Raw genomic sequence first — 26,291 nt, forward strand, 5'->3', positions numbered from 1 at the left:
CATGACATCATCCCTTGCTTGTTCCTCTCCAGTCCCTTCCCTCCCCTCCCGCCACCCCCCATTGCCCTCCCACTTTTAAAAATGATAGGCCCTAAACCCCTGATTTTTCCTGTTCTGATGCCCCTGCACACAGGTGCAGATTCACCTGTTAATCACATGGATATTCCTCAAAGAAAAACCAGAGGATCACATGAATTCTCCAAATCTTTGCAGGATTGATCCTGAATGGCATTTTCAAAAAGGTGAGATCCTGAGTGAAAGGCTGCCCTGCAGCTGGCTGAGTTTTGCCAGTTCTCTGTATCGAAGTATCTACCATTCTTATTCTAAAGGCTCAACCAAGACTCCCAGTGATAAGCTTTCTTCTAGGCTCCTACACTTCAGGCTAGGTTCTAAGTCAGCTTTAAACATTAGACCTTATTTAAAAGACCAACCCCTCCTCCCTTTTGTGTGTCTCCAGCCCCAAGTTTCTTTTCAGCAGACCTGAAATGCCCTCCTGGCTTGGACTGGCCTCTCATTAGCATTCAACTAACAGATAACAGGAAACAGCTTCTTCCTCTCATAAAACATAGGCAGGAGAGGTGCAAAAGACAGACCATCCTCATATGTTTAGGAATAATTGTATTTTTTGTTCATTAGAAATGAACACAGCCTCTCAGATCTAACTGAGGTGATGGCTGAGTTTGACAACACCTTGGACTCTGTTGGCATTAATGAGAATTCCCCATATGAATCTAATAGGTGGATAAACACAGAAACAATTGTAATCATTCACTACTGTAAATTTTGTAGCTCCAAGTTAATTGTGAAACTATTGTAATGTACCCGTTAAGGCCTCTGATGTCTGTTCACTAACAGTCAGAGTCACTCTGCCCTCCTTTGTTAAATGAAATAGACCAAGACAAAAAGTGTTATATACTACCACCTCAGCCACTTCTAATCCCTCTGTACTGGTATTAGGGGCTAAGACTCTGCACTGCTCTGGGCCAGTAATCCCACAACTACTGTAGTAGGATCAACAGTGAGTCTGGCTTTCCATCTGTCATCTTTTCATGCCTTTGGGAGTCAGCTGCTGCTCTATGGCCCTGAGATTATAGGAAGGGGACCGAGGGGCAGGAGGGGGCTATGGATACTAGTAGAATGCTTCAAAGGACAATGGTTTTAGGAGGAGATTTCTTGGAACAAATGTGAAACCAAATACTTGCCATCACTGCAGTCCTCCATCTTCTCAAAAAGGGAAATGTAACAGTGAGATAAACCTCCCTTTACCACATCAAGCCCTGCTTCTTTCAAAATTCCTATGACACAGGGTAGATCACATTTCCTGTTAATCCCCTTTTGGCAGCACTCTAGAAAGGGCAGAAAGAGGTGCTCACAGAAAGTCAAAACCATTGGTGGCACAGGCTGTGCACAGGCATGTGGGGGAAGGGGTTCTGCTGAGGAAGTATATGTCTCTGTGAAAGATGCTGGGGTTCTAACCACTGCTCCCTTTAAGCAACCCAGTGAGTTTCTTAGATAGCTAGCCTATTCTGAAAGGATTTATGGGGATGTGTTTGCATTACTATATTCTTGTGCTACAGTTAGTGGTAAGGTGTCATCAGAAGCAGTTTGCTGGTCCCATGAGGTATTTCACACCCTAAACAGCTGGGTCAATCTGAGGCAGAGGTCACGCGAGGTGCCCATTTGAAGCTACTTTTCAAAGTCAATACCATATGTGCAGTCAGTCACAGAAACAAGAGAGAAAGCCAGAAGGGTGGCAATAAAAAGTGGAATTAACAGGATTAGTGGTATGGAGAAGAGGAATCAGGAACACACACTGTGGAAACCCGAGTGAGTCCTGATCCCAGCTGCCCATGCTGAAGGATTTGCACAAATTCAGCTGGTCTCACTGCATTGACTGTAAGTGTAGCCAAGGATCCCCTGGGGGCTATCAACGAAGATGGCCAGGAACTGCTAATCTAATCTTATAACAGTACCCATCACCCTCTCTGCTTCTCCCTGGGATTTCTCTATTGTATTGCCACTATCGGAATGGATGAATAATAAATAAAGAACTGTGTAATTTTGTAGTAATCTGGAGACCTTCCTCCATGCTGCAGTGCTACCTGCCTTTTTATCTGTGTCCAGATTCTAAAAATTCCAGAGGGGAAAAGAGATAGTTTTTACACTAGGGAAACGTCTTTTTCTGAAGACAGGTACAGAACAATTTATAATTTCAAGTACTGTCTCTCTACAAAGGAGTGGAAAAGTAAAACATTATGATATGGCAAAGAGTATGCCCCATGTACCTGATGTTGTTAGTTTCTTTAATGGAAACATTTACTGAATGAGGCCCTCAAAGGTGGCTGGCTCAAATAGAGTAAGGAACTGACCAGCCTATAGCTTTGTAGCTTCATCTTCTGGATGCAGCCATCTTGGTCACTGTGCCACAAAGGCAATTCCTGGAACTCAACAGCACCACCATAAACCTCAGCATAGGCCATTCACTCAGCAAGCAACAACCAGGCAACCTCAGGAGGGTGGGATTGCTCTTCTTAATCCCCTGGCTGATTACTTTGCCAGCATACACTGTGTTGTTAAATTCTATTATGGAGAAAGTAGCAAAGGAACAGTTCTCTCTAGGGATCCTCAGTCTAAGGCAGGGAGAATCTAAACCGGGGTGGGCAATTAGGCCTCTGCAGCCAGATCTGGCCCACCAAGCAGGTTGATCTGACCCACAGAGGCCCGCAGGCTAATTAGGGCGTGAGGGTGGGTGGAAGCGCACAAAGTTTCCTCTGCCCTGACAGGAGCATGCGGCGCTTTGAAGAGCTGCACGCTCCTGGCAGGGCAGGAGGAGATTTTGCGCGCTCCTCTGCCCCCAGGCCTATCAGGGAAGAAGGAGTGCCCAAAGCTTCCTCTGACCTTCCCCTGCCCTGCGAGGAGCATGTGGCACTTAGAAGTGCTGCGTGCTCCTGGCAGGGTGCGAGGAGGCTTCGTGTGCTTCCCTGCCCCAAATCCTGACTGGCCTGGAGGCGGGGAAGCACAGGAAGTCTCCTCCCACTGCCAGGGGCATGGGTGTTTAGTGGGAAGGGGGAGCAAAGGGGCTTCCCACCCACAGACCAATCATGGTCTGCAGTGAGGAAGCCCAGAAGCATCCTGGAGCAACCTGGGGCCACTTCAAAAATAATTTCAAAAAATTATTGCCCACCTCGATCTAAACCTTGTTCATATAGCAAGACTTGAGTCTTCTCAAATGGAACTAGCAATGTAATAATGATTACATGTGGTCTGATTTTCAGAGGAGCTGGACACCTCTATTTCCATTTAATATCAGTGGGGATTTGTGGATGTGCAACACTGTGAAAATCAGGTAAACAGTATTTTGATGATTTTTTTGGAGGTAATTCTAATTATAGCACTTAGTAGTACAGGAAACCCCTGCTGAAGTAAAATACCCAGAGACCTTAACAGGAAACTGCCTGTTTGGAGAACGAACATTAAGCTCCATAGATTATTAGCAGCTTTAGATGCTTAGCATCTCATGTATTTAGATATTCCTCGATATCAATGTCTTTTTTCTCATCCCCAAAAGACACACTCAGTGATGATCAATAACCCTGCATAGTCCATACAGAGCTGCTTGTCTGTCCATGGATCAGACTGTTTTTATGGGAGGTAGAGGAACTAGAGGTTAAAATGTCTAGTCTGCACTGGTTGCTTGGATCAGAACCCTGGGTAGTGTCACAGCAGAAGTGACTCTCACATCTACCATCAAGAGCTCAGGGCAGGCTCACAGTATCTATAACTAGTATTTTCTTACAGCTGCAAGTAGATTCTTATCTGAGCAGATTGGCTGCTGGCTTTTATAGCGCCTGTGTTTCTCACTTCCACAGATCCTCAGACTCACCTTTTCTTGGGTTACCTGCCTCCCTCACTCTTCTTCTCTTTGCTGAGCCCCAAAGTCTACTCTCCACAGCAAGGCTATCAGAGTTAAGAATGGGCTGTTACCTTAAATTGGCCCTGCCTGCACTGCCTTTCTCTTTCTCTGCCCTACAACTGTGCCAGTGGATCTGGAACGGCTGGAAAAAGGTTTGGATCTGGCGAATATAAGCTGGGAACCAACTTCCAAAGGACCTGGAAAATGGAAAAGATGGCTTAACTTGGGGCTGTTCCTCCCCCCTTCTGCACAGCTTCCCCACTACTTGATTCTCTTATCCCTTATGCTAAAACAACCACCAAAAGGCCCAGTGGGTATGTCTGTGGCAGCTGGTACCCAAATAGCTTTTCCATTTGTCTATGACTACAGATCCATCCAGCACCAATGAGTTAAAACATACCCAGATGTATACACTGGCATGACAGGTGAATGTTGCTAGAGTCTGTGTTTTAAATATTGGGACCAATTATGTCAGTGTGAGGTTTTCCATTGACTTCAACAATGACATAATTTCACCCTCTGTATGGTTGTGTTTAGCTGGCCTTTCTTCAGAAAAGTATGTCTCTTCACCTCAGTTTATAGATTAGAAAGGACAAGACTCATCGAAGGAGCAATCTCTACAGCCAAGCAGTAGAGAAGAGGGGAGATAAAGCTCTAATCCCTACACAGATACTACCATATAATCAAATGGGCAAAAGGACCTCTCTACTGCTTCTATGATAGCCTTTCCCAACTGAAAAGTCAGTCAAATCCATGCTCACCAGGCAGCAGGCCCAATCCAGGGTGCTCCATGAGTTTGCCCAACTAATACACTTCCGAACCCATTTGCACCAGGGGATGTGGTCATGCTGCTTCCCAATTCACTGCCCTGAAGGTTTCCAAGATAGGATTTAGTAAATTGTGTTTGAGTGGACCAAGCATAGAGTGAATGCTCCTTCTGACACTTCAGAATGCACGTGGAACTTCCAGGCTGAGGGGCAGAAGGGAGGATATTTTGCCTGAGTCCTTCTTTGCCTGTCCCTGCGGCTGTGCGTGGAACGGCCTCATTTAATCTCTTGCCTTTCCAACTTAATTATCCATTCTACTTCTAGGATGAAACCCTCAGAGCAAATTCCCTTCCCCTTTACCCAAAGTCATGACCTGTTGTATCTGACCTAGACTGCATGCTCCTCAGGGAAAGGCCCATGTCTCCAAACTCTCTAGTCAGTGCCAGGCACATATGTAGCACTACTCATAAGTGAAATGATAATCAAACAAACCTGTTGATGAAAGAAACAAGGGCTACAGAACAAAAAAGGTATTGGGTTGCAGAGTGAAATGAAGAAAAATGGCTTAGTTCCTCAGCCACCTAGAAGAGGAAAGACTAATGTTGAACTGGGTAAAGTATTTTCCCCTCACATTTCCAAGAAATCAATCACTTTTCTCCAGCTATTCTGCTCACTGAAATAGCACACACTAGTCTTGGAGCTATTACACTTTTCTTCCGGGGCAAGAATAAGGCTTTAAGTGGCTTACCCGGCAAGTCATGCTTCCATTAGTCTTCATTCAAGCTCTGAGCTCTATCACTTGAGCTTGTACAACAGCCTTTGGTCTACAATCTTCATTTCAGATTCAGAGATGCAAGTTCAATGTGGGTCAGCTAGACACATCCTAAGGAGAGGACTCAAGATTTCTACCTCACGTATTCACTCCACCTTGAACAGGCCAAGTACTGATGATTACTTCTCTCCTTTAAAGGGGACTTTAGTTTCCAAGGGATCCATACTGTCTAGCTCACATTTCAAGAGCCCTGTAAATCCATGGATATCTGTTTATATCCACAGATGTGGATATCTGCAGCACATTTTTGCAGTTATGGATGCAGAAGCAGATACAGTTTTTGTTACTAGAACCTTACCCTCAAATTTGTATCTGCTTTATATCTGTGGGTATCCACACCTTCAGATATTGATGCAGATATCCATGGTTAATTTTTGCGGATGTGGATATAAATTTTGTATCCCCAAAGGGTTTTATACATTTCCGCTACAGTTCTGGATTGTTGCTGTCTACTGTTTCTTTATTGACAATTTCTGTCACAGGTGCTCTGCATTAATTCCTGGAAGATGCTCAGAGAAATAGGGAGGAATAGAAAGGGTTGTTGCCTGCAGTTACAGTAGTTACACACAAGTTCAAGAGAAGGAGCTACTTCCAACAGTGACCAGAGGAAGAGAATACATTGCAGGTAGAAGTGTTAGCTTCTTGCAAGGCTGAAGGCTGTAGAGTGGCAATGGTGGGAACAACTAAGAAAACAGTGCTCAACAGACTGGCATGTTCATACAGGACCACATAAGTTAACTTGGTCAGATCACAGGCACTGAGTTTTCTTTGTCCCCGAGGAGAACCGCCTCCCTCCACATTTCACCCCAAGGTCCCGCTCACACTCCACACTTCCTTGAAGTCCCACCTTCACCACCCCTTTTCCTCTCTTGCTCCAATCCCTCCCCTGAAACCCTGTCTGCCCACCACTCGCTGCTCTCTGCACTCCCTCAAATGCCTTCCCCAGCCACATGAAGAACTGATGATCATCAGCTGCCCAAAGAGCTAAGGCTAGTGGGTGCTGAGCACCTACCACATTTTTTCTGGGGGTGCTCCAGTGCTGAAATTAGTACTTGTGGGTCAGATCCTGACAACTGATCTTTTAATCAGTGACATTACATATATCATAGCCTCAATATTCTGCAGCAAACTGGGCCTGAATTGTGCATATTAGAAATTTTGTAGTAACTACATATACATTAAAAGAGTGACGTTGTGTTAATTGTTTTGATATGAAATCCTATTTTATACTCTCCTCACTCACACCATCAGGTTTCAGTGGGATGTGGATTTTTCCTTTAGCTGTTGTAAAAACTGCTGGTAGGAAAGCTAGAGGTTTTGGCAGGTGGCAACGTGTGGGAGGCAGTTTGGAATTGTACAAGAATTTAGTTAGCTGGATGTTTTTTCCTAAAAGATCAGCAATTAAATTGTTAATGTTAGTATTGGAAATGTCATCCCTAAGTTCCAAAGCTAAATACCCACTAGATATGAATAGGGCAATTCATGTCTTTCTGAACTACTGTTTCAGGCTGTGCAGACTCCAGCAGAAATCACTTGCATCAGAAACACTAAGGACATGTTCTCATGGTTCTCTCAGCCACTATAAGGGCTAAAAATACAATCATCTAAAAATTAAACCTAGATTCTGGAGCTCAATTCTGCTGCAACTTCCCTGGCTGAAACATCACAGAATATACATAGCTCTGGCCGTAACTTCACATACAGTTTTGGTTCATCTAAACCAACAACTTATCTAGTCTGCAGACACTTTTGAAGCAGTGGAAAAAGTTTAGTTTCTTTTTCCCCATACACGAGTCCAAGAGAAACCTCTTTGAATTAAGCAGTCATGAGCCAGGGAAATAAGAAAATTAGTGAAGACACCCATAAGACATACCTCGAGTAACCCTTTCTGGAGAGAGAGGCTTTATTGCAAAGACAGGAAAATAAAAATAAATAATATCCTGGCCTTTTAAAGGCCAACAGAAAGAGCAGAGCATCCCACAACTAAAGTTAAAAGCAAAGAGGGCTCATTTCAGCCAAGCTTTCCCTTCAACCCTACTTCTAGGTATACTTCATTTCTTTGCCAGATTCAACCCCAGCTCTGACTTGGTCTGTCCCTCTCACAGTGTCGCAGGAGGAATTAACTCTATCCTCAAATGGCTCCATGGCTGCTTCTTGCAAACCTCTGCACTCAGGTAAGCAGCTATATCTTTTTTTCTAGCCAGAGGGTTGGCCCCTTCCCTGCCAATCCTAGAGATCAACATCGTCCATCATTCCATTACTTTACCTGTCTCTCCTGGTCTGTGAGACCTGAGCTCACCTTTAGATTCTGTACCTGGCTCACAGGACGCTGCACTGTTAAGGCTGTTCTTGAATCCATTTAGCTGTCCTTCTGTAGAGGTTACCCTGGCAGACAAAAGCACTGGATTAGAATGAGATCAGCATGGAAAGGCCAAGCCAGGGCAAAGATTTAATTGCCTTGGGAAAGACTATGTCATATAGCCCCACTGGGGATCACAGATAGAAGCCACAAAACCTTTCTGAACATGGAACTGAGGTGGACAATAAACAGCCTGAGGGCCAGACATGGTTCATCACAATTAGCCCCTGATGGGCTGCCAGATGCTTTGTTTATCTATGCATCCACAGACATGGCCACTTGCAGCTTCCATTGGCTGTGGTCGCTGATCCTGGCCAATGGAAACTGCAGAAAGTGGCGGCCCATCTCATGCTGCTTCCTGTAGCTTCCAGTGGCTGGGAATGGTGAACTGGGGCCAATGGGAGCTATGAGCAGCTGTGCCCATAAATGTGCAGGTAAACAAAGCATCTGGTGGCCCACCAGTGATGAAGGTGGGCAAACAGCATCTGGCCCATGGGCTGCTTGTTGCTTCTTTCCACATGGAAAGAAATGGGGAGCAGGCAGCCCCAAAAAGGCAGAAAGGATGCAAGGGAGCCCACAGGTACCTGGAAAAGGCATTCCTTCTATATGCCTCAAGCAGCTGTTTGTCCTAAGAGCCTTTGTACCTGGCTCTGAGAAAAATAAATGGGAAGTGAAGGAAAAAGCATTTGTTTCCAAGCTGCCAAGTCACAAAACACAGATAATAGTACCATGGGGTCCTCACTATTCAGTGCTTTGAAGCAGAAAGGGGTCATCTTCGTTAAGCCATTGGGAAGAAAACTACCACATAGAGACAGGGAGCTAGCAGAGGGGGCTGTGTTCAAATCTAAACTCAGGATCTCACATGCTTTACCCCAGCTAGAGAAGCTCACAGAGTTAATGAGCTGTAATCTGAAATCCACATACAAGAAGAATCCAACCCTCACTCATAAAGCAGATACCTTTGCAGGCCCATCTGCAGTTGGCACAAAATGTTGTGGGCACAAAGAGAATACATTCTCCTTGGGTTTTGTGAGTTTCAGTTGTGCTTCCTTTATCAGGGAGTATCACTTCCAGTGAGATTAGCACTTTCTCCTGCTTGAAAATGGATCAATTCACTGAGGACTCTAGGTCAAACTAGATGATCATAATGCTCCCTTCTGGCCTGAAAATCAATTAATCGATTTCCTGCTCACTGCTCCTTTCTCTCTACCTGATCCTTCCTGACTCCCCCTCCTGACTCTCTGTTCTTATATCCTTTCTGACTACTTCATGGCCCTCCTGATTTTCTATTCTGATTACTCCAGACTCCCCTGCTCAGTACTCTTGTGCATGCCACAATTCTTCCTCCTCCTTCACTGACTCCTCTCTGTTGCACAAATCCAGAATAATTCCCAGCTCCTCAGTGATAAGAATAGTTAGTCTCGAATCCCCATGTGATGTGCTGATGACTAACAGACTCACGCACATGTGAGCAACTTCTGAAGTGTTGACTGATACTTTTTGTCTTCTGATTTCAAACAGCAAGTTGCCAGCAAGCCAGGTGCTCCTGGCAGCTTTCTGGCCAGGCAGGGACACCTATGTTGTTGTTTTTCAGATGGGTTAAATAGAATAAATTGGGGTGCTGGGGAAAGGAGTCTGATATATTATTTGCATGGAACCACCTTTACCTTAGCTCAGTCATAATCTGAAATGATATTGTAAAATGACAGGCTGGTTTCCACGTTTATTTTCATAGACAGTTCTGGATCCACCATGCTCATGGTTTCTTATTGCCAATGCTGCAAACTTCAGCCAGGACTTGAGTGTCCAGCTGGATTCTTTCTGCCTTTAACATGAAGATTCTGCACTTGGAATTTAACTGCTTATTCTGTTGGTGCTGCATGAGGCAGAGTGGAATTCAGCTCACACATTGTAGCTTTGTAAAGTTTGAAGAACCAACAGATAAAAACATGTTGTGTCACAAAGTCAGCAGGTGTGACACTAAGATACATGGGGAACCAAGGGCAGTGGGATCATGCTTCTTCTGATAAGTACATTTAAACAGAACTCTCTCTCTCGGCATCCAATACATGTGCCCACCATCTTCTCTTTCTATATACTCTCTCTCTCTCTCTCTCTCTCTCTCATTTTATCCTGCAGTTTCAAGTATCATTTCTATGCAGACAATTCCCAGATCACCATTTTTGCCCAGTTCATACATCCCAAACTGAGCTGATTATCTTTCCTTCCAATTCCTCTCTTCTCCATCCTTATATTGCCTTACAACTTTATTGTTTTTTCCCATTTTCCAGGGCTCAGTGTCTGTCAACTTTGGTTTTTCTCTCCAGTAATCCATCTCTCACTAAGCTTTGTTATTTCTTTCATTAATGTCCCTGAATACTGCTCTTTCCTCATTCTCACCTTTGCATAAATGCGCCTCAATGCCTTGGTTCTCTCTTTGCCTGATGGCTGCATTAGAAAGGGAGCTGACATCCTTCACTTTGATCTAACACCACTTTCTTCTAAGCTTTCCGGCGCAGATTGCAGCTTTGGAGGGAGCTGCTCTTCTACAGGTTACAGGTTCAAATGTTAAGACTCTTTATTGTTACAACTTGTTTCTGGCAGATTAATGAGGTAAGGGGGACAGAACTGATCTCAACAAATTCATATCATGTAAGAACTGAGGTTTGACCAGAGGACAGCACAGATGTGAAGATCCAGTGCCAGTAAGGCTTGATCCTCTGTTGTTCTTGGACAGGGTGTGTCTGCATGTGTGTCTGTATGTATGATGTGAGGCTGGCCAGCGGCTAAGAGCTGCAGGCCTAGTGAGCCCAGCTGTGTCAGTATGTTAAATCAAGGGACTTCTCTCAGATGCTTTGCTACAGCTGCCAAAAAATGTCTAAGGGTCAAGCTGCTTGATTAACCCAGGCACTCAGGAGCTAAAACAACAAGCATGCCTCTGTGTAGCAGTAGCAGAAAGTGAAAGGGGTCCCAATAATAGCTGCATACTTCCTCAGTTGCTGTCTGCCCTCTACACAGTGGGCACTCTGCTTTTGCGTGAGATACACCCAGCACACTTGAGACGCTCCATGTCGGCCAAGGAATATATAAACTTGGGAAGGATTGGGTTCAAACCAGAACTGAAGTGATTTGCAGAGCTTTCTATGCAGCCATCACCTCTGCTTTCTGCATATCTGCCAGAGTGGGCCAGCCCTTGCTCAGACGGCTGGCTATAGCCATATCAGATTGCAGTCAGGTCTCCACCCAATTCTGAGGTGGATTTGTAGAAGCCTGAAGAAAGACATCATCTCCTCCCTGTTCCTGTGTTATTTATGACAGTGCAGAACTGTTGGGCCCTTTCACAGATATTGCTGTTACCACATAAAGTAAACATATAGTGCAGAAGGATTCTTTCTTGGGAATGGGAATTTGACATACTAATCAGCTTCATTCCTTCTGAGCCACACTGATTACAGGAAACTCAGTCAGAAGAGGTGACTGAATGAGAATATTGGGAAATGATATTAACACAAAAGCTCAACACAAGAGACTGTGCTACACGGATCAACATAATCAGGTTTTGTCAGTCAACAGCTGGCCAAAGACCTATCCACAGTTCTCCCCAGGCTCTCTGCATGCTGGCACCAATAATTGTATGGTTTCTTTTCTCCATTTGATGCTTCCTCTCCCTTGTCTGCAGTGTTGTCTTTTTTGAGTGATGGTTCTGCTCACCAGCTTTTCAAAGTTCTGTTTTACCTGGTACTGTCATAATTCCGGTTTTAAAAAACAGTTCTCTGAATAGCGATCGTTAAAAATAGCATTGTAGCATTTCATATTTATTGAATTTCAGTCATTCCAAACCAAACGTTCAGAGATTACAAGTGGAAAGATTTTTTTTCCTACATACTAACCATGCCAATTCACTTCAGGCTCTGAAAGTCAAGCTGATTTCTGTCTGCTTTGCACATCATAATCTATAATGAAGGTTCTGCAGAACAAATGCTGCCCTCAGTGACATCTGCCTGACCCCACTGTTTCTAAATGCAGCTTCAGTGACAGTGTGATCTCATTGTCTCCAAATTCTGCCGTTGGTAACACCTGGGTGACCTCAACAAAGGATATAATCTTGGCCTACAGAATCACCATTAGTGATGATGGTGTGTACAGGGTGGAAAGAACCCAGCTTGACTCCTGGAATTCAGGACAAGTTTGAGGTGCTGGCACTCAGAAAAGCTATCTATTTGTAACCTGAGCACATTTAATCTGGAAATTATTGAGAACACAAACATGGAACTCATGAGACCATTTTATGGAGTCGCATTTCTAACATAGCTCTACTTTAAACAGTTCCTTTCAGTACCATTGTCTTTTTCCATATATTAATGTAGATCTCAGTTTTCTGCTCCATTACCTTTGTAAAGCGTCTGCCTTAAATACAATCCACAAGGACAACCTTCCTCTTTCCCAAATTGGGAGACTGAGAAAACAAAAGGGAAAGGAATGGAAAAGACAAGACTTGCTTGTCTGGTTATTCCATTACATTTTCCTTTTGGGTCCTGAGTTAATAGAAGTGTTAGTAATGTTCATCTTTAGAATCGTTATCTTGTTTGTTGCTGAGGTTTCTCTCTCATATGCTTCTCCTACTCTTCTGGACACCATATGTGCTGGCTGAGTAAGATGATAATGCCTGCATGGAAGAGATGGTTCAGGAAGACAAAACTGTCTACACACCCTGGAGGAAATTCAAAAACATCTTTGAAAACAAAATGTGATTATATTAAGCTAAAAACAGTAGATACAGAGATTAAAATGGTCTTAGAGAAATTAGAAAAATGAATCAGAATCATTGGATTTGAATGATCAAAACAGACTTTGCCTCAGTGAATGAAAATCAGTATAGTCCAGTAAAAGAAATAGGCCAGGTTGAGATCTCTTGGGGGAAAGGCAGCCTGGAAAGTAGCCAAGAATGAGATAGGGGTGATGGTGCACAGCAAATTAGGGATGAGCTGGAAATCCCATATGGCAGCACACCCAAAAAGCAAATTATATACTGTTTTTTATGTAAAGAGGCACATTATCATGTCATGGTCTAGGGATGGGACAGTTCTACAGGATTACCTCCCTAAACTGGGACACTCGGGTCCAGCAATGGGCCATGGATATTCCAGCATCTGAGCTAGCAGCCCTGTGGTGGTGGGCGGGGGGAGGGAGGGCAGGAGGGACGTCGCGGTGCCTGGAAGCACCATAGCATTGCACGGTGGGCCATGCAGCCAGGAGCCCTGTAGCGCAAATGGTAGCTCCATGGGGCTGGCGGCAGTGGGGCCAGCAGCAGCCAGGGAGCTCAGCCCCTGAGGAGCCCTGGCTGGGCCAGAGGCAGCAGGATGGGCAGTGGCCAGGGAGTTCTGATCCCAGGGAGCACTGGGCAAGCTGGCAGCAGTGGGGCCAGGGCCTGAGCCTGGCACCAACAGGGCTGGCACCTGGGCCAGAAAGAGCTGGCAGTAGGGAGAGACGGCGAGCTGGGAGGCAGGTGGCCTCCCCTAGTCTGGAAAATTCCCTCATTCAGGACTGGTTAGGTCCTGAGGATGCTAACTAGACCAGGGAGGTTCAACCAGTATTTTTGGATAGAAACACTTTTGGAATATTACAATTCCACCTCAAGATAAGCATAATACTGACAAACAGGAGAGGGTCTAATAAGTAATATGAGACAACTGAGGACTAGGTGGGTGGGATTACTATATGAGGAAAGTTTAAAGAATCATCAGTTAGTATAATTATAATTAAGAACCTCAAAGATGTGGAGGGAGAGGATTTAAATGATGTCAAAGACTGTATTTAGGAGTGAGTGGGTTGTTCAGGAAAGAGTAAAATTGAGCTGCAGGATGAAATAAACTAAAGGAGAAATTCGGGTGTACATCAGAAGAAATTTCCTAGCAATAAGATTGATTAAATTTTGGTGTAGTCTCCCAGGGGAAGTGACGGAATTCCTGCCTCTGGGAGTTATTTAAAAACAGACAATCTCTGTACAGCGTAGCTGGAGAATGGAAAGAAGGGATTGAAGCATGGAAGACCCATTTTTCATCTCTATTCTTTGTGATTCTTTGAGAAAGAGTTTCTTCTATTTACCCTGCTCTGAATATAGTATCTCCATTCCTTTTTCTGATTTGGATGGATATATAATACGTAGGTATGAGAGACAGTGATTTGGAAATGATCAGCTTCCAGTATGTTAGAAGAATACTCACTTCTTTCCATGTAAGTAAAAAAAAACAATTATTGTGAGATCCCATGAATGGCAAGGATGCGTTTGGAGCTTCATCCTGGAGTCCAAAAGGCACCTCAGAAAGTATTTCCAGAGCAGATTCTTGCAGACTTCAATACTTTGATTATGTTTCTGAAATTTTGCAGGATTCTTTTGCTTTTTTCCCCCTTCTATGCATTTTTGGTGCTGAGCTTTTTCCGGTTTTCCCACACTCCTGCCTGTCACAGAGCAGAAACCACAAAAATGCAGCGAAGTAAAGTCTGTCCAAGAAGCTGCAATTCCATCTCACAAGGATAAACATTCTCCCTGCCAACAAGTGAGCACAGCGCACTGGCATCTTCAAATACACCTCCCTGCTGCCCAGCAAAGGAACCCACTAACACAACCTGTCACCTGTACTAACATGAGCCACCACAACACAATAAGAATTGGATGGTGAATTCACCAGCATGAACCTGCCAGACCTCATGCACACAGTCGCCCTCACTGAGTCAACCAACCCCACTAATGTCTTGTTTTCTTTTTAAATAGTTTTGGGGGATGAATTTAGTGTACCATCTAAAGACAAGCATTGTGCAGGCAGGAAATATATCAGCTTCTACACCATATCTCTGCCATGTACGTCCAAAACATCTTGCTACTCCAGTCCTGCTCGCTCAACTCCCCAACCACAGCATTGGCAATGCATCTCTATCCTGCATATCAGCATTTCTGCAGAGGGGGTTAGAAAATGATTATTTTTTATTAAAGTGTCTTTCTTAAATAGAGAAGGGGATGTGAGGAGTCAGAGAATCTGGCAGGAATTAAACATCTCCAGGAAGCTGCAGAACTGTGAACTCCTGAATCAGTGGTCTGAGATTAAAAATAGTCCAATAATGGGTAAGAAAAGGGACTGAAGAGACTTCAGTATGAGGAGACATTGTAAAGATGAAGACCTTTCAGTTTGCAAAAGAGAAAAGTAAAAGGGAGCATGATACAGAGAGATATAACAGTGAATGCTACAGATAAAGTTAATCCTGCTTACCATCTCATAACACAGAAACAAGGGGATGTTCAAGGAAATTAAAAGGCAACAAACTTGAAATCGCTAAAAGAATTTTTTTTTGTTTTTACATAGCATATAACTAACTTGTGGAACTCTCTGCCACAGGATACCTCTAAGGTCAAAGGCTTAGTAGGGTTCAAATAGCATTGGACATTTATATGGAAAAGAGAACATCCATGGTTACATTAGACAGGATATAAAATGTATATGGGATACAAACCCTGTGTTTCAGTGCAAACCAACCACTAGATGATAGGTTTAGGAAGAAACATCTCCTATAGGCTGATGAGTCCATTATGGATAGTTTTGTGGGATGATGTTGTACACTATCTAAAGATAGGCATTATGCAGGCAGAAAATGTACCAGCTTCTCTCGCACAGCTATGCTCATGCATCTCCAATACATCTTGCTACTCAGGTCTTGCTCCCTTAGGAAACACCTGCCACTCACCATTGTCAGAGACAAGATAGAGGCCTTGGTAACCCACTTCTCTGATCCTTTTAGGCAACTCCTATGTATCCATATTTGTATGAAGCTATGGCCCTGCTTACAGGCTGAGGTAATGCTCCATTTTAGGGTACAACTACTCTAGTGTATCAAGACCAAGCTCTTCCAAGGTCTCAATTCAGAAAGACAGGCCTCAAAGGAGCTATATGAAAGACACTTGCTGTCAATGTGTTCCTCACAGATTTCACTGGCAAAGGAAAAAACGTACTTGGAAATCCTCTGGGATGCCACTTTTCTGACCACTGCCTGCTTGTGGTTGGCTGGAGGCTTGGGGACCAGGTGAGAGGAGGTACTCTGGGATGGCATCACTTTGTGCAAACTGGCTGCCTTCTGGATGTTGGAAGTGGTGCTTGATGTCTTGCGGGCACCAGACTCAGTTGGCATGGATATACTGGTGGAGCTGGGTGGTGGGTGGTTGGCAAACAGAGCCTGGTAGAAAACAAGATACAAAGATTGGTTATATTCCTTTTGCAACTACAGTGGGAGAACCCATAGGGTGAGGAGCCTGGTGGGAGAGGAGAGCATCCCAACCACAATTGGTCTCAGAGGTCGATGAAAACTGAGGGTGACTGAAGGAGTTTTTAATAGCAGAATGATATAGCCTTTGGATTAGTTAAAAAATGCTGTCTTACTCTGCTACTGTGGCACAAGGCAGAACATGCTACAACACTGTCTTCCAGATCCAACCTTCTCCTACTCACTGAACTAACAGGAAGCCCTAGGCAACACTTACAGAAGCAAGGGACACTATGAAGGCAACTGATAAAGATTCAAGCTCTAGGGAAGTTTGGGGAGATGGGAAAGTTCGCAGTAATGAAGGAAGAGATATGGTTTTGGAGACAAAGCAAAATAGCCTGTACACTGCCAAGCACTGGAGAACAAGAACACAGGTGACAGAGCCGGGGAATGGCTGAAATTAAAAACAGCGCTCAGTTCTCTTCAGGAAGTTACAGCCTGCCTGGAACGCTGTCTTTTCTTTCCTCAAAGCTGCTTAGTTAGATCCCCAATCGAGGTCAGTGAACTGTAGTCATGTGGCTTAGTGGTGAAAAGTTGGTTAGGAAAGATGAGGGGAATGGGTGAGAAATAGCCAATCTCCTGGGAAAGGCTGGGACTTCAGTGCACTTTGTTGCATTCAGCCTGAGTTTCTTTCTCTGGTAAGGAACACTCAGAGGCACAGTGAGTGAAAGCCACAGTCTGAGGGTTGGCCGAGTCACAGCATAAAGACCCATCTCCCCCACAATTCCCTAGTAAATGGCAGGGTACTTATGTGGGAGGGAGTTTTTGACAGCAGAGCAGGGGGGACAAAGGAAAATGCAAGAGCCAAATCGAGCCTTTTCCACTACAATTCACTGACAAGATCTTCTGAACTCTTCATTTCCCATTAGCCTCTCCTTGTGCTCTCTCCCCCCAGAACCACTCCTCACTGCATCCCATTTTATGCCATGTAGAAGAATTTTTTTTTAAAGTTAGTGCTTTTCCCTTATTATTAAAATCTTGAGACACTTGGAATTTGCAAACTTCTTGCTCTGTGCAGTTTATGTTAGCTCCCCAACATGCTCAGGCAAGAAGGTCTGTCACCCAGGAGGAAGAACAAACAAATTCTTTTAACACAGACTGATCATCAGAGGCAGGGCCGACTGAGGCCTGCCTAAGGGAAGGGCTGTTTTGCTTAGGGACAACAGACTTCTGAAAGGCCTGTCTCCAATCTGTGCTGAGATCCTGGCTGCCTTCCACTCCAGTCAGGGTGGAGAGACCGGGGGCTAACACTGACCATGGCTTCTGGATCCAGCTACAAAGCACACTGTCCTGCTGTAAGCCCTATAGAGACAGCGGGAAACCAGGAGAAGCTACTGTGCAAACAAAGGGCAGCAGGGAGGCCAGACAGAGAAAGGGATTGGAAGAGATTTCAGCACACACACACATGGAGAAGAGCCATCGTCATTCAGGATCCACAGAGTCCAGCTCCAGGGAGGACAGATGCATTCACACTGTACGGTACTGTATAGTATTTGCTTTGCACACTTTCAATTGCAAATGAGCTCGGTAATGGACTGGTGAGTTTGTAACTCTGATGTCCATAAATCTGAAGTACTAATGTACATAAACTAAAGATCTGATTACATAGGTAGCAAGTAAAATTTTGATTTACATTGGAAAACTACAATTAACAAATTTGCAGAAAAACAATCTGAGGGAGAAAACCGGACAAAAGAAATAGATGAAGGAGATGGAGGGAGGGAGCTAATTAGTCTTTAATACAATACGATAATAAAAAACATCAAGGAAAGTTAGCCTGCTCTGAAAGAGGACTTGCATCCCAAATCAAGAAGGGATTGGGAGGGGGCAGTTCTAGTGTGGCCACACCTGGTTTGAATGCCCCACATTCCCAGTAAGACACTGACAAATTGGAGGGAATCTTAAAAAAAAAAATGGGGGAGGGGGGGAAAGAAATGAGTTATGGGGAAAGTTAAATTTCCTTCACTTAGGAAAGCACTGACTAACTTGGGAATATGAAGTATATAAGGAGAAAGAGGAATTATGTAGTACCTGAAGATGAACTGGACATAGTATTTATATCAGAAAACTATTTAAACTGCTGATTGAAACTGTAACCACGAGTGACCCCATTTGTGTAATGTTTTCTCTTACGTTTTCTGACATAAGGCTCCTTTGATGGGGATCATTTCAATATACCATATTTGGGATAAAGGTCTAGATTAGCTCACACACATACAATAGATTCAGGCTGAACAGAAAGAACAAACCTACATAGGGAAGGAGAAGCTTCCATGACAGTAACATCTCCTCAACAGAGGGAACAATTAGAAAGAAATCACTGATTGTTTATTAAATTGCCTAGGCAAGAATAACTATGGACCAACATCCAGGCCAGATTATGTCACTCATTGCGCCCTTCAGTCCATACAAAATGCTGCTACTGATAAACCTTCTTCCTTTTCTGTTGGTTTGATCATTTAACTCAGGGGCAGGCAATAAAAAAAATGACAGCCTGCAGGGTTAGTCCCTGGAGGGCCACCCTCACTATGTTTACCTGCACCTCCGCAGGTATCAGAGGGTCACAGCTTTGGTTGACCACAAATCGCCATTCACAGCCAATGCAAGTGGAGGGAAGTGTTGCAGACCACCATACCACTTTCCGCTGCTCGCATTCGCCACAAATGGGGATTTGCAGCCAACGAGAGCTGTGATCCTCTGATACCTGCAGAGGCACAAGTAAACATGGAGGTGGGGGCCTGCCAGGGACCAACGCTGCAGACTGGATCTGGCCCATATGCTGGAATTTGCCCACCCCTGATTTAACTCTGGCTTCCTGAGCCACTTCAGTATCAGATGTACGTTTCTTGTAATTACATTCAAAGCTCTACATAACTCTTCCCCTCCCTTCTTATCCTTCCTTGTCAAGCTTCATGTTGCCTCTTTGTCCCCCCCCCCTTCTCTCTGCCAGTGCTCCCCATCTCTTTCACCTGTCCATCAGATTCTCACACAATCACCTTTGTGCCTTCTCCCACACAGCCCACTATGGACAATACAGAGTCTCTGATAAACTGATAAAGAAGACCTATCTTTTTCCAAATTTAAATAGTTCTTTAAGATCGACTTTTTCCATGTTGCCTATAGTGGATCAATTTAACTTGCACATAAATTGCCTATACAGGCAGTCCCCGACTTACGCGGATCCGACTTATGTCGCATCTGCACTTACGAACGGGGCTTTCTCGCCCCGGAGGTCAAGGTGGCGGATTGCTGCCTGTGAGCTCCGGGGCGAGAAAGCCCCGTTCGTAAGCTGCTCCCGGTGCCCCTGGTCTGCTGGAGACCGTCTCCAGCAGACCAGGGGCACCAGGACTGAAGCCGCAGCAGCGGCGGTTCCTGCGCTTTTGAGGCTTTGCTCTGGCAAAGTCTCAGAAGCGCGGGAACCCGCCACTGCTGCGGCTTCAGTCCCGGTGCCCCTGGTCTGCTGGAGACGGTCCTCAGCAGACCAGGGGCACCGAGACTGAAGCCGCAGCCGCGGCGGGGTCCCGCGCCTCTGAGACTTTGCCAGAGCAAAGCCTCAGAGGCACGGCACCCCGCTGCCGCTGCGCTCCCCGTGTCCCTGGTCTGCTGGGGGGGGGGGGGCGCAGCTAGTGTGCCCCCCCCCCCCCCAGCAGACCAGGCTTTTGTTGTGGACCTTGGGGCAGAGCAGCTGGGGCGCTGCCGATTGGTCCTGCAGCGCCGCTCTGGGCACTACTGGACCAACCCGGCAGCACCCCAGCTGCTCTGCCCCAGGTCCTGATTCAGCCGCTGCTGGTCAGTTTCAGCAGTGGCTGAATTAGGACGCCTGGGGCAGAGCAGCTGGGGTGCTGCTGGGTTGGTCCAGTAGCGCCAAGGAGCGAGGAGCGGTGCTACTGGAGCAACCCAGCAGCACTCCAGCTGCTCTGCCCCAGGCGTCCCCAAGTCAGCCGCTGCTGAAACTGACCAGCGCTGACTACAGGAAGCCCGAGGCAGAGTTGCTCTGCCCCAGGCTTCCTGGAATCAGCTGCTGATCAGTTTCAGCAGCAGCTGACTTGGGGACGCTTGGGGTTCTTAAGTTGAATCTGTATGTAAGTCAGAACTGGCGGTCAGTTTCAGCAGCGGCTGAATCTGGATGCCAGTTCCGACTTACATACAGATTCAACTTAAGAACAAACCTACAGTCCCTATCTTGTACGTAACCCGGGGACTGCCTGTATTGTAATCCCTCTTCTCCCAATTTCTGAATACTTGTCCTTAGATCATGTGCTCCTCAAAGTATGTACAACACAGATCATGCCCTTCCTCTGAACACATATATATGGCTTCAGACACGACAACCCTGTCATGCATGCAGTTCACTTGCAGCACAACAGGCTGGAAGCAGCACAGGGAGCAGCCCTTCTCTGCATCATGCACAATGGTGCTGCTGTTACTCACTCACAGGCTGCCTGCGGACAAACAGACACATCCAAACCACACATTGTTTAGAGAAGGGGAAAGTAGAAACTGCTTACAGTACAGTGAGGCACCTTTCAAGGACACGACATATCAGGAAGGTGACCACAAAAGCTCTGGCATGGGCACTAGGCTGTTGAGAAATGGCTGGGTTGCTTTACCAAGACAATTCCCAAGTCATGACTAGAACTGCAACATCATATGGAAATGCATTCACTGTGGCCTGGAGATACACAGAATGCAGAGTTCAAAGCACTCACAGTAACATATAGCATTATACCCCTTCAAATGCTATCTTCTCGACTTGGCTGCATTTGACCTGCTGCTAACAGTATTAAGTTCTCGGCCTACTCTAACACTTCACACCCACAGACTTCAGACAAATCACACAAGTGGGTCAATATTAGATTGGAAATTGAGGCATAAAGACATAGGCATCAACTTCTATTTTTCCCCAGAGATGTTCCATCACTGCTCTCCTCTGAGGCCTGCCACCACTCTGCTCCTGCCCCCATCCTCACTCCATCTCTTCCTGCCCCTGCTCCACCCCTTCCTCAAGGTTCCCGCCTGCTAGACTTGCTGCTCTCCTCCCTCCCGCAAACTCCTCCTGAGCTGCCAAGCAACTTGGTGGTGCCAACTATTAGCTGTGGTTAGTAGGTGCTGAGCACCCACTATTTTTTTCCTTGTATCCAGAGTCAGCACCTATGCACAAATCAACACAGTAACTTACTTAAGATCCCCCAGTAACCTGACAGAACCAGGAATAAACACATGGGCTACGTCTACACTGGCCCCTTCTTCGGAAGGGGTATGCTAATTTTGAACTTGGGAATAGGGAAATCCGCGGGGGATTTAAATATCCCCCGCGGGATTTAAATAAACATGGCCGCCGCTTTTTTTCCGGCTTGTGGAAAAGCCGGAAAAAAGCGTCTAGACTGGCGCGATCCACCGGAATAAAGCCCTTTTCCGGAGGATCTCTTATTCCTACTTTGAAGTAGGAATAAGAGATCCTCCGGAAAAGGGCTTTATTCCGGAGGATCGCGCCAGTCTAGACGCTTTTTTCCGGCTATTCCCCAAGCCGGAAAAAAAGCGGCGGCCATGTTTATTTAAATCCCGCGGGGGATATTTAAATCCCCCGCGGATTTCCCTATTCCCAAGTTCAAAATTAGCATACCCCTTCCGAAGAAGGGGCCAGTGTAGACATAGCCATGGTGTCCTGAGCCTCAGTCCAATGTCCTAGCCATAGGACCACACAATTAAGGGAGAAAGAACTGGACAGTCTGGAAAATTAGAAGAGGTGAACCCCAAGCCAGGGAACCTGGAGGCTGGTGTGCTGCACTTCTCTAAACCAGGGGTCTGAAGCAAAGGTCTGTACCAGGGCTGTGCTGAAGGAGTCTCCAAATTCTCTTACCAGGCTTCTCACCCTTCCCCATATTACACACAGTGCTGGAAGCGCTCTCAGAAGCAGGAGTAATTCCTAGATGAATTTTTCTGACTTTGTGCAATGAATTTTACTGGATCAGAGTAACAAAAGTTCTTTGTGTCCAGGCTTCCCTCCCAGCAGTGCAAGTGTGCAGTACACAAGGAGCCCTCAGCAAGGTGAGGAAGCTGTCAAAGACCCATTGATGTTACCCACTGACCTCTCCCAACCCCAGGCACCCTGCCTGCGAGAACACACGGTTTCTGTGGGCCCTACCTTCAGGATGCCAATAAATATTTCTATTCCCAACGTCCAAGCCTGGCTGCTTGAGAAAAGGAATGGGGGAAAACTCATCAGCATGAGAAGCTAGCTCAGAAAAGGGCTTTTTTGTGGGTGAAGATCTAAGGTATATGGAGGGAGGTAATGGAGAAAGTGGGAGGAAGAGAGGAACAGAGGAAAGAAGGAGACAGAGAGGGATGGAAGGGATGTTAAGATCCCTGATTCTGCAGTACAGAGTGGATTAGTCACCTGCTCCAGACTCCTCCTCTTATATCCATCTGTGATGCTGATTATATACTTTCCTGATGTGCCTTTGCCATGTCAAGTCATTGGTGTCATTGACATAAGGATGTTTCATCATTGCAAAGTGTTGAGGCATTGAAAGTAGGAAAAAAGCAGGATGACCCAGGTGCAGCAAGCAAGACAATGAATGAAGTGGCAGACAAAAATGAGTGCAATGGAATGGAGCTTGGTCAGTGGTGAGCAGGAGTGGGGGAAGGAAGCCTAAGTGACAATGAGTGGTAAGTGGGTAAGGCAAAGGGATAGCGAGCACATGTGAGTGGTTGCCTCTGGGCAGTGAGTGAAGAAGCACAGATAGATAATGGTGAGTGAGAGGGGAAGGCAGGAGGCCAGAGTGAAAATGAGCAGGATGGTGATTACGTAAACATGAGTGGAAGGGAGAGAATGATGGGGGCTTGAGCCAAGTGAGTGGGGGAAGGAAGGGAAAGTGTAAGGGTAGGTGGGGAGAAGCCAAACAGGTAGCAGGGACAGGGCAGGAAACAGTGAGCAAGAGAGGAAGGAGGTGGCACAGCAGGTGTTGGTGAGTCTGTCAGGGAAGGGGAGGGAGGCAGGGGCACTCAGGCTGCTAGGCAGGAGAGGTCAGTGCAACCGTGTCTTGGGTGGGAGAGCTGTCTGGCCAGTGGGTGGACATGTATTCAAGAGAACCTCTATTAAGATCTAGCTTCCACTACAAAAAAGTCTGAGAGGATATGTCTACACTACAGCGCTAATTCGAACTAACTTAGTTAATTAGTTAATTCGAACTAAGCTAATTCGAATTAGCACAGCTAGACTTAAAAACTAGTTCGAATTAGCGTTTTGCTAATTTGAACTAGTCCATCCACACCGATTGGATGCTGGGGCGCACTTAAGGGCAGCTGAAACCGGTTCCGGCAGGGCATCAGGTCAGTAGTTGCTTTGTGTGGCTGCTGTCTGAGGCTCGTGCTTAAAGGGACCCCCCTGGACAGCTGGTTCTCAGCTTTTCCGCTTGCTTGCCTACCTCGCCGAGGGACAGCAAAGCGTTTTTCTCTGCCCCTGTCTGTGTCGGTGCTTCCCTTTGGGGACGCCGCCACAGTTGGCAACATGGAGCCAGAGCTCGCCCTGGGTTTTCTGGTGCAGTTTTTGGACTTGCTGCTGCAAGCCTGTCAGCAATGGCTGGAGGCTGCCTGGCACCACCTGGTGCACATCAGCCCCCTACCTCTCCGCCTGGCCTCCCTGGGGGCCGTGGAGGAGCCGCAGCAGCGCCCGGATGCCAGCGTGCCCCGCCGCATCTGGCATCTGGACACCAGCAGCGACTGGTGGGACCGCATCGTCCTGGAGCGCTGGGGAGACAGACAGTGGACCCAGAACTTCAGGATGAAGAGGGACACCTTCCTGGAGCTCTGCGAGTGGCTCGCCCCCGCTCTGCAGCGATGGGACACTCGCATGAGGCCCGCCATCCCCCTCCAGAAGCATGTGGCCATCGCCCTCTGGAAGCTCTCCATGCCGGACAGCTACCAATCCGTTGGGAACCAGTTCGGCGTGGGGAAATCCACCGTCGGAGCAGTGCTCATGCACGTACGGCACTCACCGGCCACTGGGCCAGAGGAGACAGGGGCTGCAAGGAGGGGATGGGCCACCCCAGGGAAAATGGAGGAGGGGGAGAGGAGGCGAAAGTGCCCCGCACTGGAGGGGTCAGTCTGTCCCAGCCGTACTACACGCCGCCCGGAGGGGTTGCTTCCAGGAGTGGGGCACGGGGTAGTGCCAGGGCACGAACACTCCCAGCCACCCGGGCGCCCCAGTGATTCGCGGTTTGCTGTCTCTCTCTGCAGGTGGTCAAGACCATCAACTGGATGCTGCTCCGCAGGGTGGTTCGCCTCGCCGACCCGGACGCCATCATCCGGGCGTTCGGCGCCCTCGGCTTCCCCAACTGCGGAGGGGCCATCGACAGGACGCACATCCCCATCCGTGCCCCGGAGCACCAGGCCTCCTAGTATGTCAGCTGAAAGGGGTACTTCTCCGTCCTCCTGCAGGTCGTGTGTGACCACCAGGGCCAGTTCACGGACATTAATGTGGGCTGGTCCAGCAAGGCACACGACGCACGGGTGTACCGGAACTCCTCCGTGTGCTAGAGGCTGTAGGCCGGGACCTTCTTCCCCGACCGCCACATCAGGGTCGGGGACGTGGACATGCCTGTGTGCCTGGTGGGGGATGCAGCCTACCCCCTACAGCCCTGGCTCATGAAGCTGTACACGGGGCACCTCAACCCCTCCCGCCAGGCCTGTAATGCGAGGCGGACCAGGGCCCGTATCGTGATCGAGGGGGCCTTCGGCCGACTGAAAGCCAGATTTAGGTGCCTCCTCACCCGCCTCGACCTCGCTGAGCACAATATCCCTCCCGTGGTGGCAGCATGTTGTGTGCTGTACAATTTGTGTGGGGGAGGGGAAGGGGGCCTGGATGGCTGAGGCTGAGCGCATGGCTGGCCACTACGGTCAGCCCTGCACCGCCGCCGTCCGGGAAGCCCAGCGGGGAGCCGTCCGGATCCGGGAAGCCCTGCGGGAGAGCTTCCATGTGGAGGAGGAGGACTGAACTCTCCCTGCATGCCCCACTGGGGCCTTCTTCCACCCTCCCCTCCTTCCCCTTTCCTCTCCCTAACCCCCATTCCTAATGTCAAATAAAGACACCTGTTTTTACAACCAAAATCTCTTTTTATTTTACATAACTGGGGTGGGGGGAGGGAGGAGTCAGGGTGGGAGAGGGGATGGGAAACCTGGGAGGAGGGAGCTGGAAAGAGGTGGAAGGGGAGGAAGGGAAGGGAAAGCTCAGGCTTGGGGGTCCTGCTGGCTCTCTCGTCTCGCAGCACTGCGGGTGCGAGGGCGTCGGGGGGGAGCGGGTGTGGAGGGTGGGGCAGGAGGGACGGGGGGTGCAGAGGAAGCGGGAGGAGGAGGAGGAGGAGGAGGAGGGGTGGGAGGAGGAGCGAGAGCTGGGACGGCCACAGGGGTCCGGTGCAGGAGGAGGCAGGAACCTGTCCACCAGGGTCTGCAGGTGGCCTCTGAAGGCACGGCCCTGCTCCTCCAGCGCCTCCACACTCCGCTGCCGCAGCCGTAGGTCCTTCCGGACCCAGTGGTCCTGGGTGCGGAGCTGGTGATCCAGGAACCGCAGGTGCCGCCGCTGGTACTCCTCCTCGTTCCTGGCACGCCTGCTGGCCCGGGTGGCTGTTGCAGGAGGGGTGGTGCGCCCTGCAGTCCCAGGTGCTGCGGCTGTGGTGAAACAAGAGCAGCGGTCAGTTCTCCCTAGGGACAAGGTGGGTGAAACCCAGCCCCCCTCTGCAAGCCCAGGGCCCCTGCATGACACCCAGCTGCTGCTCCATGGGGGGCAAGGCCCAGGCACACGGTCCCTGGGCTGCGTCTCTCCCCAACTCCCCGTACACATAAGGGGAACATGATGGTACTCACAGGTGGAGGCCTCCCTGGCCTCGGACGACACAGGCGATGTGCTCTGTGGGGTTCCTCAGGGGTCCTGGGTCCTGGGCAGGCTCCCTGCAGGCTCCTGGCTCTCGGCAGCCTCCTGCTCCTGCTCCTGCTCCTCCTCCGTGTCTGGGACGGGGCCCTCTGCCCCGGGGTCGATCACCACCCGGGGGGCATGGACGGCGTGAGCCCCTAGGATACGGTCCAGGGCCTCAAAGTGGGGGCAGGCCTCTGGGT

General features: G+C 47.7%; 1 protein-coding gene across 13 annotated transcripts in view; it reads right to left on the reverse strand.

Moving 5' to 3' along the window:
- TTLL5 (tubulin tyrosine ligase like 5) overlaps positions 1–26,291 on the reverse strand; it is a 280,508-nt gene that overhangs the window by 9,310 nt on the left and 244,907 nt on the right. For 9 of the 13 annotated variants that reach the window (XM_075926843.1, XM_075926842.1, XM_075926839.1 and 6 more), the window contains 3 exons: positions 15,874–16,094; positions 7,812–7,897; positions 3,985–4,110 (listed from right to left, as the gene is read on the reverse strand). In XM_075926843.1, coding sequence (XP_075782958.1) covers positions 3,986–4,110; positions 7,812–7,897; positions 15,874–16,094 — 432 coding nt within the window. In that variant the 3' untranslated portion in view covers position 3,985. Of the gene's footprint in view, positions 1–3,984; positions 4,111–7,811; positions 7,898–14,095; positions 14,331–15,873; positions 16,095–26,291 lie in introns of all 13 variants that reach the window. The other 4 variants (XR_012903377.1, XM_075926841.1, XM_075926840.1 and 1 more) reach the window with 4 other exon arrangements.

The sequence above is a fragment of the Pelodiscus sinensis genome, chromosome 4 (genome assembly GCF_049634645.1).
Source record: "Pelodiscus sinensis isolate JC-2024 chromosome 4, ASM4963464v1, whole genome shotgun sequence".
Taxonomy (NCBI): domain Eukaryota; kingdom Metazoa; phylum Chordata; order Testudines; family Trionychidae; genus Pelodiscus; species Pelodiscus sinensis.